Source organism: Chlorella variabilis (genome assembly GCF_000147415.1).
Source record: "Chlorella variabilis unplaced genomic scaffold CHLNCscaffold_31, whole genome shotgun sequence".
Lineage (NCBI taxonomy): Eukaryota > Viridiplantae > Chlorophyta > Trebouxiophyceae > Chlorellales > Chlorellaceae > Chlorella > Chlorella variabilis.
In genome coordinates, this window is record NW_005435057.1 from 380,670 (window position 1) to 395,599 (window position 14,930).

Here is a 14,930-nt window from a genome sequence, read left to right on the forward strand (position 1 = left end):
GCCGCCAAGATGGAGCTGCCGGAGCCCACAGCAAGGAAACGCGGGACCGGTCCCTAATTGGGCACCTGAGATTCACACCCAAGGGATAAACATGCCGCAAGACACACAGGGGCTCTCCTGAGCGTCAACAGGGTCAGGCCCGCCACGCTGGCATTCGCGCCTTCCTCCCGCTGCTGGAGTTAAGTAGGGCTCCAGGTGCCACCTGCACCCCTCCCCGACCGCCCTGAACTGCCTCACTTGGGCGGTGGTTGAGGAGTTTATCTCCCCTGGTGCCACCACCTTGTTCCTGTTCGCGGGATTACCCGCGGCTCCAACCCCACAGGGGGCTGCACCACCTTGCCACTCCCTTGCTTCGCTGATCCTGGGGGGCGGCAGAGCGTGATAGCACCTCCACAAGCCCCACCACGATCACCCCGCCCTCCCTCCCCCTATCCTAGAGCGGCACGATGGAGCCGTTCTACGCCGCCCTGTTTGGCGTGGCAGCGGTGCTGGCCGCGGTGCTGGAGTATGGCAACCGCGCGGGGCGCAATGCGCCGGGCAACACCACAAGGGAGTTCACCATGTTCCGCAACAACTACCTGCTGGTGTACTCGCTGATGATGGGTGAGCCGGCCGCGATATCGATGCCCGTCGCGCCTGCGCCCCACCAAATCCACCCGCCGCCGCTGCCAGCAAACCGCGCTCGCGGCTTCCCGCCCCCTGCCCTCCCGCAGCCGGAGACTGGCTGCAGGGCCCCTACGTCTACGCCCTGTACCAGTACTACGGCTTCGAGCGGGGCGACATCGGCAAGCTCTTCATCGCCGGCTTTGGCTCCTCTATGGTGTTTGGCACCATTGTGGGCAGCCTGGCGGACAAGCAGTGCGTGCCGCTGCACCGCCGCGCCGCCTGGCTGCCTGGATCGCTGGTCCTGCCCCGCACGCTCTTTGGAGGCGCCTGTGCCGGTCCAGCTGCACGTGCCTGCATGCGCCGGCGCTGGCGGCTGCCTCACGGCCCGGCAGCGGCTGCCTGCCTCCACACGCCCCGCCTCACTGCTGCGGCGGCTCTCTTCCCCGCAGCGGCCGCAAGCGCGCGGCCCTGACCTACTGCGTGACCTACACCCTGGGCTGCTTCACCAAGCACTTCAACAACTTCTGGATTCTGGCGGGGGGCCGCGTGCTGTGTGGCATCGCCACCTCCCTCCTCTTCTCCGCCTTTGAGTCCTGGCTGGTGGCGGAGCACTTCAAGGTGGGACCTCGCTGGTGGGGTGGCGGGGTGGCGGGGACTGGGCAGGGCAGGGTTCTGTGGCAGAAGCAAGCTGGCAGAGGGGAGCAGCAGGGCTGGCCTAAGGGCCGGCGCTCTGCTCCACACGGCGCCGCCTTGCACGCCCACCGTGCCGCCCTCCTCCCATGTCCCCTCCCTCCCTACCTGCAGCGCGGGTATGTGGCCGACTGGCTGGGCAACACCTTCAGCCAGGCGGTATTCCTGGGCAACGGCCTGATGGCCATCCTGTCGGGTGAGCGAAGGGGGTGGCCCCTCGGCTCCCTGCCTGTGTCGCCGCTACAGCTGCTTTGCCGGCCTCTGCCCTGTGCCCTCGCTCCGCCGCTGGTCAGCTGCTCAGTATGCCAGCGCCCCCAGCGCAGCCCAAGCCAGGCCACCCTCTCCTCTCCTCCACACCCACACCCAAGCCCACACTCTCTGTGCAGGCCTGGTGGCACACACGCTGGTGGAGACGGCTGCCTGGGGTCCCGTGGCGCCCTTTGACGCCGCCGCCACCGTGCTGGCAATCGGCGGCCTCATCATCCTCACCTCTTGGTCGGAAAACTATGGCGACGCCTCGGAGCACAGCTCCGCGGTGGATGGCTTCAAGAAGGCGGGAGCGCTCATCTGGAACGGTGCGGTGGCGGTGTGTGGGTGGGGGTGCGAGTGGGCGCGTGCTGCCGGCTGCCGAGGGCGGCGCTGGGCAGTTGCAGATGGCTGGGAGGGGCGTGGCCGGGCCTGCTGCTTGGGGCTGGCGCCAGGCGTTTGCGCTCCTTGCCGCGTGCATCCAATCCCAGCACACACAGCCACACACACACCCACGTGCTGCCCCGATCCTCCCCGCCAACCCCCCCGCAGAGCCCAAGATTGCGCTGCTGGGCGCGATGCAGTCGCTGTTTGAGGGCTCCATGTACACTTTTGTTTTCCTGTGGACCCCCGCGCTCAGGTGCGTGCGTGGGGATGGGCCCCTTTGCCAGCCGGCCGCCGCCGTCCCCGCGCCGAGCGCTGGGCCTGCCTCCGCCTCGGCCACGCTCCTGGGAGACCCCACCTCGCTCCCCAAACCCAAACTCCGCCTCCGTTGCTTGGAACAGCGGCTGATCAGCTGAGCTGCTAATCGTGCTGCCTATGCCTACATGCTGCTGCTGACTGCGCCGCCTGTCCATTCCTTGCACTCCCCCGCCCGCAGTCCAAAGGGCGAACGCATCCCGCACGGCATGATCTTTGCCTGCTTCATGGTGTCGTCCATGGTGGGGTCGGCCATCGCGGGCAAGCTGCTGGCCAACAACAGCAAGTGAGGGCCGGCCCGCGGGGCGCGCGGGGCGCTGTGGTGTGGAGGGTGGAGCTGGGCAGCCGGCCGGCGGGCTGGCCCCTCACGCCTGATGTGTGCACCCCCAGCCCTTCCTCCCACACCCTCCCCTCTGGGGCACCCCCGCCCACTCTCTCTCTCACACTGTGCAGGTGGAAAGTGGAAAAGTACATGCAGGTGGTGTTTGGACTCTCCGCCTGCATGCTCTTTGTCCCCGTCCTGTACCACCAGACCTCCACCAAGGACGTGGCCCCGGGCACAGAGTGAGCCGTCCCGCCGCTTAACCGGCGCTGCTGTGGTGTGGTGCATGGCGTCTGCCGTGCCGGCTGCGGCAGGACCACAGCCGCACCTGCTTGGGCGCAGCTTGCAGGGTGCCCGGCGGCGGGCCGGGGCCGCCGCCTGGCTGGCACGGCTACCTGCGGCTCTCCCCGGCGGGGTCAGGCCGCATCCAGCTGCGAGAGCTTCTCCCTGCGCGCCGCACTCAACCCCCAACCCACCCACACACACGCGCTCCTCTCTCGCTCCCTGCAGCGCGGGCGGCATCACGGGTGACGGCAAGGTGCAGCTGGTGGCCTTCTGCCTGTTTGAGGTGCTGGTGGGCATCTTCTGGCCCTCCATGATGACCATGCGCAGGTGTGGGGGCACGGGTGGCGGGGCTGCGTGCGGTTTTTTTTATATGGGCTGCTGCTGTTGCTATTGGTGGGGAGGTGTGGGCTGTCCCTGGGTTGCTGGCGGTGGTAGTGTGGTGGTGGTGTGGGGACTTGAGCGCCCGTGCGAGTGCCGAGCCTCCCCCAGGCTGCCGTCCCCCGCCCACTGCGCGCCTGCGCCGACCGTACCCCTGAGCGCCGCGCCTGTACCGCCCATACCGCCTGTACCGCAGCGCGTACGTCCCCGAGGAAATGCGCTCCACCATCATCAACTTCTTCCGCATCCCGCTCAACCTCTTTGTCTGCGTGGTGCTGTACAACGTGAGTGTGGGTTGCTGCTGCTCCCTGGCTGCCCGGTTGGCTGGAGTGTGGCTGCTGCGGGAGGGGGAGCGTGGCCAACTGGCTGCCTGGCTGCCTGGTTGAGGGGCCTGCCCGAGAGGGCGGAGCTGCCGGGGTGGTGCGGCTGGGGGCAGCCACATGCGGGCGGTGCGGCTGCCATGTCGCTGTCGATTGCCGACCTGCCTGGCCTGGTGTTCCTCCCTTCTCCCTGCCCCGCTCACCCCCACCCCGCCCCACCCCCACCTTGCCCCGCCCCGCAGGTGAGTGAGATTGGGTTGGGGCTCACGTTTAGCATGTCAGCCTCGCTGATGGCGGCCGCCGCCGTGGCCTGCTGGCACTTCTACCAGCTGACCGTGGTGGTGCCGCTGCTGCGGGCCAAGCGCCCGCAGCGCGGCGGCCAGCAGCCGCCGCCGCACCTGCTGCAGCCGCAGCAGCAGCTGGCGCAGCAGCAGCAGCAGCAGCAGGCGCTGGGGCAGCAGCGGCACAGCGCAGAGGCTGGGGAGCCGCACCAGCGCCTGTCTGCGGGCAGCTCGGAACGCAGCCGCAGCGGGACGCCGCGGCGCGCAGCCGGCGGCGGCGGCCCCGCCGGCGCCTTCAGCTAGCGGCGGCCCGGGGCGGGGCGGGGGGCTGGGTCTATAGGTCTGGGGCTGCCGCGCCACCACCCCCAGGCCCGGCCAGGCCAGGCTAGGCTAGGCTAGGCTAGATGCGCGCGCCTACCAACCACGCCGCCGCCCCGTCCCGCCGCCGCCTCCTCCTGTCCCGCTCCTGCAGGTGAGCTCCTTCCCGCTGGCCACCATGTTTGGCATGTGCTCCCTGTTCCTCCTCGTCTGCCTCGCCTGCCAGCGCCAGTTTGCTTCCATCGTGCACTGGGAGCAGGTGGGAGGCGGGGGGAAGGCAGGGGGCAGCGGGGGCAGGGAGGGGCCCCTGGGCGGCATGCTGTGCTCCTCGGCACGCGCGCCGCCTCACCCGACCGTGGCTCATGTCGTCCCGCTGGCCCTCGCCCCCGATCCGGGGCTCCGCGGCGGCGGGTGGCTCCCCCTGCCGCCTGCCGCCTTCTGCTGCCCGCCACCAGGGGTGCTCATGCTGGATGGACTGCAAAGTCTAGTGATGGAAGCTATGTTTACATGGACTTATATCTGCTCTGCTGCCCACGCCGAGCTCTGCCGCAGGCGGGGTCGCACTTTGACGAGGACCAGCAGCCGCACCTGGAGGGCGGCAAGGCGGTTGAGTTCTCCAAGCTGCCCACCAGCGAGGAGGAGGGCGGCTCCAGCGCGGGCAGCGCCTCGCCCGCGCCCAAGCCGGCGGCGGCGCCCTGAGCGGGCGAGGCTGCTGCGGCCAGCGCGCTCGGCGTGGAGCGGCGGGCGGGATCGTAGTGACCGCAGTCGGGCTGCCGATTGCTCCGCGGCACCACGGAGCGTTCGAGGCGCTGCCCAGCAGGCTGCTTCGTTTGTTGGCAGCCTCGGCCCCGTGACCCCGCCGGTGCATGCCTCCTGTGGACGAGAGGCCAGCCGCCACCCCCAGCCCTGCTGCCGCCCCCGCCGTGCCTGCCCCTGCTGTTCCCCACAACAGATATGTTGTAATCAATCGCACACACGCCGCTGGATCACAGCAAAGATTTTTGGCAGGGGGTGGTGCGGGTCACCTAAGGCTGGGGCTGCCATTGAGCTGCAGCAGGGGTGGGAGCGGCCGGCCGCCGCTGCCGCCGCCAGCGCTCAGCTGGGAGCCCTGCACTCTTGCTTGCCCCAGCCCTGGGCCTCCACCCGCTCTCTTCCTAGTCACGTATTGTGTGCACCGTGAGCCCTCTAAGACGCGAATTCATGAGGAGACACGAGCCGACGTATACGTCCGCTCGGGGTGCCCCCTTCCTCCCCCGGCCCCTTTCGGCAGCACCGCAGCGTGCAGAGCTCTGGAGCGTCCTAGCTCTTCTGAAATTGGAGACTCATTTTATTGGCCCTTTTGCCTGAACACCACAAGGGACCCCACCCTCTCTCCCCTGTTCTGTCCCCCTGCGGGTCTAAGTCGTTTCTGGAGCTCGCAAAGCCTGTTCCACTCGCTCGCCCTCCTCCGGCTTTCGGGCGAGTGGTCTCCACCTGCCTTCCCCCACCAGTCGCACCAGTCTGCGCCCCCATTAGCTGCTGTCAGTGAGTGAAAACATCCGTGCAGTGAGCCAGCACCGTGGGCAGCCAGGCCCCGATGCAGCCACCGGTCAGGGCAGGGCATGCCGCCACTCCCTCGGCCGCCGCCCTCAGCTTTCAATTGTCAGGCGTGTCGAGCTTCCCGCCTGCAGCAGACACTCTGGTGAGCGGACCGGAGCGTTGTTGCGCCAAGCGTCCACGGGAAAATGCGTAGTGCGCAAAATGACCCTACCAGCCTCTGGGCGGCGGCGCAGCTGAGCGGGCAGTCGGGCGGAAGCTCTGCCGCTGCCGCTCAATGCATGCTCAATTTCCGGCCCTCAAGGTGAGTAATTCCCCTCCCGTCACCCAGCCTCACAGCTTGCCCCCTTATTGTCTGGTGCTGCAGGCCCTGGAGCCACAGCCTGGGCACACCCCACCAGCCTGGTGCGATGCCCCCTGGCTGGCCGCCGCCCCTCCCGCGGCGCCCGCCACGCCGCCGCCGGGCCCGGCCCCGGCGCCGGCCCGGCCCGTCGCCGCCATCCAAGCCCCCAGCCGCGCTGCCCAGCTGCCCGTCGAGCTCCTGGCGTGCATAGTGGAGCTGGTGGCTCAAGACGACAAGGCCCAGCAGCGCAGGCAAGCCGGGCTGGGCCGCCCAGCGGCGCGGCGCCGCGCACGCAGCGGGTCACGCCGCGCAGCCGATTCAGCTCAGCCCGATAGCGTCCTGCATGGACGGTCCTTGCACCCCCGCGCCCTTTCCTGTCACGCATGCCGCATGACAGGGCTAGTCTCCATGCCCTTGCCCCCGCCACCGCTTGCCCCCACCTTCCGTCTCCTGCCCTCACTGGCTCCCCTCACCGCCTCTCCTGACCACCCATCCACTTGCACCACACACACACTCACCAGCCTGCCCCACTCCACTCGCCCCTCCGCTCGCAGGCACACCGCCCAGTTTGTCAGCCGCGCCTGGCTGGCGGCGTACCGCGGCGTGGCGTACCGCCGCCTCACCCTGCACGTCGCCACCGCGCTGCGCCGCCTGCAGCGGCGCCGCGGGCTGAGCGAGGGCGCGGCGGCCGCCGCCGTGCTGCAGTGGCTGGCGGCTCGGCTGCCATATGCGGAAGAGGTGGTGCTAGCGGGCGTGCCTCAGCCGTTGGCCGCACCCCCACAGCAGTGGCCAGCCTCGGGGCTGCAGCAGCAGGCGGGGCCACACCCCAGCGGGCCCACCGCCCTGCTCGCCTGGCAACTGGGCGAGCTGCTGCTGGCGGCGCTGGCTGGCAGCAGCCGCCTGCGCCGCCTGTCCTGCGACTCTCTGCCACACCTGCCGCTGCTGCTGGCGGCGCGGGCGCAGCTTGCGGACGCGCCTGGCTGCCAGCTGGCGCCCCTGGAGGAGCTGGGAGTGACGGCCATGCCGGCGGCACAGGTGCTGTGCCACCTGCCGCTGCTGCAACGGCTGCCGCTGCGGGTCCTAGGCGTGTCGGACGCGGCCTGCCTGCCAGAGGAAGAAAGCACGGCGCTGGCAGCGGCCCTGGGCAGCCTGACCCAGCTGTCCAGCCTGTCGCTCGGCGGCAGCGCCGCCAGCAGGCAGTTTGAGAGCGGTGGCAGCGGCGCCAGCAGCTGCGCCGCCATGGGTCAAGCCCTCGCCGCACCCTCCACCAAAGCGGCCTGCGGCTTTGGCGTCCGCGTCCGCGGCGCCAGCCCGCCGCCGCTGCCGCCGCTGGCGGCCCTGCCAGCTTCGCCGGCCGCCGCACCCAGCATCCCAGGCGTGTCCCTGCCCGCCCTGGCGCTGGTGGCGGCGGCGGCGGGCCTGCCGCGCCTGCAGCAGCTGGAGCTGTCCCTCACCTTTTCCAAGCAGCAGTCCGAGGTGCAGCAGGCCTACCTGCAGCACCTGGGCTGCGTGCTGCGCCAGCAGCGCAGCCAGCGGGAGGCCGCCGGCTGCAGCTGCATGCCGCGTGACGACGCTGGCGTCAGCGCCGGCGAGGGCGCCTGCGCCTGCGCCTGCCAGGCCAGCCAGGGCAGCCGCGTGTCGGTGACTGTGCACGAGCACGTGCAGGGAGACCTGTCGGCAGGTGAGGCGGTGCCGCGTGGGCCCCTGCATGTGGCCCCTCCATGTGCATGCCTGGCATGTGTTCGGCAGGCTTCGCTCGCTGGCATGCGGTGCCATGCCTCTGCCATCCCTCCTGTCCCAGGAGGCATGTGAATGGAAGCATGCGCCGCTCAGCAGCCATGTGCCCACCCAGTGTGTCTTTACGCTTAGAGAACCACCCCTCTCCCCGCAGTCCCCGTGGCCTCCTGCTCCCTCAACCTCGACTGGGACGATGAGTCCAACCCGATCGAGGCGCGCTGCGCTGCGCCGCGCTGCGCTGCGTGCTGTGCCATGCTGTTCTCTGCTGCAGCCAAAGCCTGCCCGCTCACTGAGCTCGCTGGCAGCCGGCAATTTGAAAATTGCTGCATCCTGTGTTCACTCAACACCAAGGCTCCGACCCTGCTCACCCACCCACCCACCTCCCCAACCAGCCCTGCAGGTCTGGCAGTGCAGCACGCTGCGCCGCCTGCTCATCGCGGCGCAGCTGCCGCTGCAGGCGGGCCAGTTCCGCCCCGCGCGCCTGGCGGCACTGCAGGTGCTGGAGGTGGCGGGCTGCTGCTACATACCCGCCTACTTTGCAGAGGCGCTGTGCAGCATGCAGCAGGTGCGCCGGGCGGGCGGTGCCGCGGCAGCGAGGGGGGCCGCTTGTTCGTCTTTTTGTCGAGGCATGTTGAGGCTTGGAATCGGAGAAAAGGCAGGCAGGCTGTCGGCCGCGTGGTTCCTGTCTGGGCTGCCTGCTCCGGGCCCAGCCTGCTGTGTCGCCCTGCCGGCCCCCCTCTGCCCCGCAGCTGCGCCGCCTGGCGCTCCGCGACTGCCAGCTGGAGGCCATCGCGGCGGTGCCCTGGCAGGAGGTGAGGCCCGCTCCGGCTCACCTTTCTGTTTTGTCCTCCTGCCACAGCTGCTGCCACTGCTGCTGCTGCTTCTGCTTCTGTGTGCGGGCCGGGCACTACCGCGCTTCGGCCTCAGGCTGTGTCTGCTTGCCCCGCCGGTGGCATGCACACTGCCATGAGCGCTGTGCGTGCCTGCCCTGCCTGCCCCCGCAGGTGCTGCCCCGCCTGCCGCTGCTCACCGAAGTGTGTGTGGAGCGCTGCAGCGGCGCGGTGCTGCTGCACACGCTGTGGCTTGGGCTGGCGGGCTGCGCCAACGTGCGCAGCCTGAGGATCACGGGAGGCCCCGCCCTCGGCGGCGGCCCGCCCGCGGCCGCCGCGACTGCCACGCCCTACCAGCCCCTGGCGGCGGTGGCGCCCGGCGGCGGCCTGATGGGATGGCAGCACTTGGTAGTGCCGGGACCTCCCGCGGCAGCAGCAGGGCATTGGGCCTGCTACTGTGCCAGCCAGCAACAGGCGCAGCCGGCAGCCCCCGCCTGCGGCATCCCCGACTGCGTGGCGCTGCTGCAGCAGCTGCGCAGCCTGGACCTCAGCCACAACGGGCTGCACGCCCTGCCCGACGCCCTGGCCTGGTGCCAGCAGCTGAGCTGCGTGACGCTGCGTGGCAACAGGTGCGGTACCGGCGTGCGTGAGAGTGCTGGGCTGGGCTGGGGTTACTCCTGGCTAGTGTTGGTGCCATTCTCGGGGTGCTGCTGGTGACACGGCTGTTGCAGGTGCTGCGACAGGCGCCGAGGCTACCAGGCCAACCAGATAGTGCCTCTGGCCCTCACTTCGCCCTGCTGCAGGCTTTTGGGCATCCCCCGCGGCGTCGCAGCGCTGGGAGCCCTGCGCAAGCTCGACCTCAGCTCCAACCAGGTAAGCCCCTGCAGCGGCTGCTGGACGGACTGTGGTCGGCGGGGGAAACCCTCAGCTCCTCAAGGGCAAGCCTCAAAACATGTAGCGGCAGCTTTGCACAGCCTGGCGGGTTGAGGGCTGCTCCCGCGTCCGCTCACCGCTCCTCCTTTCTTCGCCCCCGCCTGCAGGTGACCACCTTGGACGGCGGCCCCTACCTGCCACAGCTGGAGGAGCTGCTGCTGGGAGGCAACCCGCAGCTGCTGCCCAGCCAGCTGCCGCTGGAGCTGCTGGTGGCGCGGCGCCTGTGCCGCCTGGGGCTGCCCGCGTGGTGGCGCGCGGCGGGGGCGGCGGCGGTGGACGGCGCCCTGCTGGCCCACATGCCCTGGCTGCTGCTGGAGCACAGCTGAGCGGGCGCCATCACCCAGCGAGCAGCCTGGGCGACTGTCGCAAACAGTTGCTGCCAGCTGGCGCCAGCTCTGCGCCCCTCTCGCACAAAGATGAACAGCAGCGCCCACCGAAACCCAGACATCGCATGATTTCGTGCCTTGCCATACACATGAGGATTATGACGCCATTCTTGAGCAACTGCTCCATCCCGTAGCATTTTTGCTGCGCCGCCGCCACTCGCCCTCACGCCTTCCCGTTCAACAGAGCGCCTCTACTAATCCGATATTCATTCCTGGAAGCAAGCCGTCAATTCACCCTGCCCCTGCTTCCCATTTTGAATGCACGCTTCACCTGCCCTGCTGGCACACACTCCGACCAGTGGCGCCGGCAACAACCCCCTGCCGTTTTTTCCATATCTATATTAGATCCAGTCCTTGCTGGCCTTCACCCGCCCCTGCTTGCCTGCGCGCCCGCCCTTCTTCCCTGTACTAAAACACGCTAGTAGCAATATACTTTGGGGATCCCCCTCGCCGCTTTGATTCCCCAAGCGAATGCCTCCTCCCTCTTTCTGGACCGAGGAGTTTTTTTTTCCATTTTCCATTCCCTCTTCTCTTTCTGACGACTTCCCTTCGGCTGTACCCGTTGCGTCGCCGAGCCAAGCCGCTACTTGGCGCTGGCTAAGCATGCACCCTGCCTGTGCCTCACCCGACGGTCTGTCCACGCCCGGGCGCCTGTACCTGCCCCCTTTCTGCCTTTTGCCAGATCTTTTCTGCCCCTCCCGCACTGGCACCGTGCCCTCAATTATTGATTGGATCTCCCTCCCCTATCCATCACCTTATCGAATGCCTTCACAAGTGCTTGCTGGCATACGGCACCTGCCCTCCATGTAATAACCCGCACTTAGGGGCCCCTGGAGCAGACTCCGTCCATGCGCCGCTCTGAGCCGCTGCTGCTGACCCTCATTTCGCCGCCTGCTTGCCCTCGGCAGAAGCCGCCTCCAGCCGCTGGCTGCATCCGGGAGCAGGGCACCGTCATCACTCAGTGCATCCCGCAGCCACACTCCAGGCAGTCTACACGCAGCAGGCAGGCCGTGGCTCCCCAGGACGCTCAAACTCACATCAGCCGCCGACGCGCCTCCTGCGGCTCGCAGCAAGGGATGCCCTCGATGCGTGCCCGAAGCGCGAGGTTGACGTCGCGGGTGCACAGCTCCACCTGCCAGGTTTAGGTTTGAGGATGCGTGGGTGGGCGCAGTATTGGCGTGGTGCGGGGGTGGCGGGGCAGCAAGGGCAGCGGGAAGCGGGGCACGGGAGATGAGCAGGCACCCTATCCCCAGCAGTAGCCGCCGCCGCCGGCTGGCCGCCGGCTGGCCCAGGGGCCCAGCCCCTGCCCCGCCCACCTGCGCCCCTCGGGCCCGGAAGTACAGCAGGCAGTCCAGGATGCCTGCAGGGGCGCAATGGGCCAGGTCCCAGGGCTGGTAGTGTCATAGTGCAGGCATCGGCACTGGTGTTCGGCGAGCGGCAGCCACCCCCCGCACACACACCGACCACCATGCCAGCGGCCGCCACCCTGCAATCCCCTCACCGTCGTCGTTGCGGCGCAGCTGGCCACGCAGGAGCTCGTCCTCCCTGTGATCCAAAGAAGAAAGGACATGGGGGCGGCTATCAGCAGCAGGCAGCAGTGCTGTGCACACACCAGCATGGATGCAGCAGGCAGTGACTCTGAACAGAGCCACATCACGCTGCATCCTTCGCAGCATCCCTCCTCCCAGCCCCAGCCGGACATCCTCTGCCGCACGCACCTCTGACCCCGCAGCGCCGGGTGCCCTTGCATGTCTGCCAGCCGCCGGATGGCGCGCCGAGCCCACAGCCCCCTGAACAGGCACTTCTTCATGCCATCCAGCTCCCGAACCACAGCCTGGGCAAGGGGCAAAGCAGGGGCGCAACCAGTGCATGAGCAACGGCCCAGGGGGAGTGCGAGACAGCCCCCATCAGTTGAGCACCGCCTCGAGCACATGCGCGGAAGATGGCACGCGTGGCAGACAGCCAGGCCAGCGGAAGCAGCAGCAGTGCGCCCAGCGCTGCCCACCAGCGGCACCAAGAAGCGCAGGTCGGCGCAGCCGCTGGCCAGCAGCCGCTCCCAGCACTCCCTGCACAGCAGCATGGCGGCAGCAGGTCAGATCCAGGCGCCCGACAGCCCCACACGGCTGCAGGCATTATATGTCGGCATGAGCGGCCCGCGCAAGGCCACCGCAGCTCCCTCAGGCAGCCGTCCTGCCCAGCCGTCCGCGCCATGCACAGGCCCCGCTTCCACCGGCCGGCCAGGCACCGCCGCCTCTCCACCGGCCGGCCAGGCGCCGCCGCCTCTCTCACTGTATGAGCCTGCAGTGGTCCATGTAGACGTTGGTGTCCCAGCACACCAGGGTGACGCCCGCCTCGCTGGCGCTGGGCCTGCACGCAGTGCGTGGCAGCAGTGGTGGGGTTTGAAGTGACGATGCATGAGCGAGTGGAGGGTGGTGGGAGGGGCTAGGTGGGAGCATGTAGTCGGGCGGTAACGCTCAGCAGGGCCACGCATCAAACCACGCAAAGCAGCGCCTTGCCTGGGCTCGGCGCCTGCTGCTGGCGCCACTGCGAGGCCGCCCTGCTGGTGGTGCATGGAGTGGAGGCACAGTTGCAGCTGGCCCAGCTTGGAGGAAAGCGTGGCCAGCTGGCGCTCCATGTCAGCGGCGCCTGCCACCCCGACCGCTGAGCTGGCGGGCTGCGCCGGCTCACCACCACCGCGAGCACCACCTGCATCATTTCACAGCACCGAGGCGTTACGGGCCCTATCACGGCGCTGCTTCGGGTAGCCTAGCAAAGCGAGGGCGTGCAGCAGCACCGCCCAGCCAGCAGCCGCCCATCTCACCATGCGGCGCAGGGCGAATGGCGCCAGAGCTGGCGCCCAGCCGGCCCAGCTGGCGGTGCAGGCTGGCTGCCTCGGCGCTCATGCTTTCCACCAGGCTGGCCAGCGCATGCTGGGCCTCCAGGGGCCCCGAGGGAGCAGCACAGGCCTGGGTGGCGGCCCGCCTGCGGCACGGCCGGAAACACAGGAGGGAGGCATTGGCTCAATGCCTCAAGCGTGGCGGCGTCATCTGCGCATGAGGTGCAGGCAGCTTGACCAGGCTGCAACCCCAGACCAGCGGCCACACCCACCCACCCACCTCTTCCCTGCTGCCGCACCACCCGCCACGCGCCGCAGCGGCGAGCGGCTGCGCCGCCGCCGGCTGGCGCGCTGCCGCTGCCGCCGCCGCGAGGCGCCGTCGTCGCTGTCGCTGCAGCTGCTGGAGCTGTTGCCCTCCTCAGTGATCTCTCCCTCCTCCAAGCATGGCTCTGCTCCCCTGCCTGCTGCGGCTTTCGCCGCTGCTGCAGGCCTGGCGGGCGCAGGCTTGGCGGGTGGGCGCTGGGCGGCCCCAGGGGCCCGCAGCGCAGCAGCAGGCGCCGCCGACTGTGGCTGCTTGGCAGGCAGAGCCGCCTGCTGCTGCTCCCACATCCGCTGAATGAATGCGGGCACCAGGGGCGTGGCGGGCTGGCCAAGCTGCTGCACACCAGACACCGGCTGGGCCCGGGCTCCCGCCACTCTGACTACTGCTGCTGGTGTGCCGGCTGGGAGGTGCAGCACTGCTTCTGCTGCGCTGGGGAGCGGCGGCTGCGAGGTGCCAGCGGGCAGCGGTGATAGGGCCCTCAGCGGGCCAGCTGGCGATGCCGACGTTGCACGGGGAAGCCTTGGCGGCGGGGTGCCTGTGGCAGGGCGGCAGGGAGCGGCAGCCCAAGCAGCCGCGCACAGTGGCTGTTGAAAGCGACGCAGGAAGGTGGTGTTACGTGCAGCAGGACACCGTAAGTGCTGCATAACCCTGACGGAACACCTCAGCAGCGGCGGCACTCACCCGCAGACGGCGGCTTGGTGCCCAGCCTGGCTCTAGTCGGCGTGCGGTCGCGCTGCGGCGCCGGCGAGTGTTGCACCGCCCCAGGTAAGATGGGCAGGGGCGGCGCAGCCGCTGGTGCGGCCTGCCGCTGCTGCTGCAGCAGTGGCGCTGACCGCCCTACGACGCGGGTCGCTGGCAGCGGCGTGCCCAGATCCATATCTGCCTGTAGCTGTGGGTGGTGGTAGGGCCGGGCAACGTGGGCGGCGTCCGGGGTCGGCGGCCGCACCTGCGCCCTGCTGCTGGGCGCTCGCTGCTGCTGCGGCGGCTGCGGCTGTTGCTGCGCGCGTGGTGGCGTAGCAGGTGTGCGCCCGGTGACCTCCACGCGCCGCGGCGCCCTGCTGTTGCTGTTGGGTGTCCGCTTTGGTTGTTGGTGCAGCTGAGCCGGCGGCGGGCGTGGCGGCGTGGATGGTATACGCGTCACCTCCACACGCCGCACTTCCTGCTGGTGCCGCGGGGGTGGCGGCCGGTGGGGAGAAAGCCACCCAGTCCAGCCCCCATCAGCTGGTGCCGAGGTCTTGGCGACACGAGGTGCGGGGCTCTTGCCGCTACGGCGCCTGACGCCGCCGCCACCAGCCCGCGGCGTTGGCCCCGGCGACCCGTAGCTCACTTGACGGGGCTGCAGCGGCTCTCTGTGGGAATCCCAACAAGGCTCCTGGGCGGCAGGCAGCTCAAAGGAAAACAAGCCGCAGGGTTGCGACAGCTCGGAGGGCAACTGGCCGCTCAGCTTGATGCGCAGGCTCGCATTCTTGCGCCCCACCTTCACTCGGCTGACTGCACGGCCCGGCATGGCTGCCACAGGCCGAGAGCCAGTGGCGAGCTTGCCTGCAGCTTGCGCAGAGCCCGGGGACCTCAGCAGGCGGAGGACGACATGAAAACCAGCCGGACAGCAGCACGTTGGCAAGTTTGATCGCCACATGGGGTCCATGCTGTGCACCCAGCGCGATCGGCTGGCGGGCGCAGGCGCCGAGACCGGCCAAGAGATTGCAACAAGCTCATACCAATACGAGTCACGCATGCAGTTTACATGTGCCACTGCAAGGCCATTTCTGCGCCTCTGTCAAATGCAATGTGTTTGCCGTGCCTACCAGCCGCATCGCAGCCAGAGCATGCAAAAAGCGAGCCTCGGCGGGGCTGCCCGGGCG

The 14,930-nt window shown here is 69.2% G+C and overlaps 3 protein-coding genes across 3 annotated transcripts; 2 read left to right on the plus strand and 1 right to left on the minus strand.

The window, feature by feature from the left end:
* Positions 1–221: 221 nt before the first annotated feature.
* Positions 222–4,377, plus strand: CHLNCDRAFT_33124 (hypothetical protein; the record flags this gene model as incomplete). The annotated part of the gene is made up of 11 exons (XM_005843379.1): positions 222–603; positions 714–858; positions 1,056–1,224; positions 1,411–1,492; positions 1,683–1,871; positions 2,095–2,182; positions 2,423–2,527; positions 2,695–2,805; positions 3,074–3,175; positions 3,423–3,510; positions 4,300–4,377. Coding segments are annotated over exons 1-11 (1,314 nt in total), but the record flags the coding sequence as incomplete, so codon positions are not given.
* Positions 4,378–5,721: 1,344 nt separating this feature from the next.
* Positions 5,722–9,850, plus strand: CHLNCDRAFT_141139 (hypothetical protein; the record flags this gene model as incomplete). Its single annotated transcript, XM_005843380.1, has 9 exons — positions 5,722–5,826; positions 6,049–6,323; positions 6,579–7,705; positions 7,916–8,003; positions 8,176–8,326; positions 8,511–8,573; positions 8,766–9,220; positions 9,395–9,464; positions 9,632–9,850. The coding sequence occupies 9 exons, from the start codon at positions 5,722–5,724 to the stop codon at positions 9,848–9,850; spliced, it is 2,553 nt and encodes an 850-aa protein (XP_005843442.1).
* Positions 9,851–10,789: 939 nt separating this feature from the next.
* On the minus strand, positions 10,790–13,355 carry CHLNCDRAFT_141140 (hypothetical protein; the record flags this gene model as incomplete). The annotated part of the gene is made up of 10 exons (XM_005843406.1): positions 10,790–10,838; positions 10,948–11,042; positions 11,227–11,270; positions 11,412–11,455; positions 11,629–11,744; positions 11,916–11,976; positions 12,200–12,277; positions 12,496–12,616; positions 12,732–12,892; positions 13,027–13,355. The coding sequence occupies 10 exons, from the start codon at positions 13,353–13,355 to the stop codon at positions 10,790–10,792; spliced, it is 1,098 nt and encodes a 365-aa protein (XP_005843468.1).
* Positions 13,356–14,930: the final 1,575 nt, after the last annotated feature.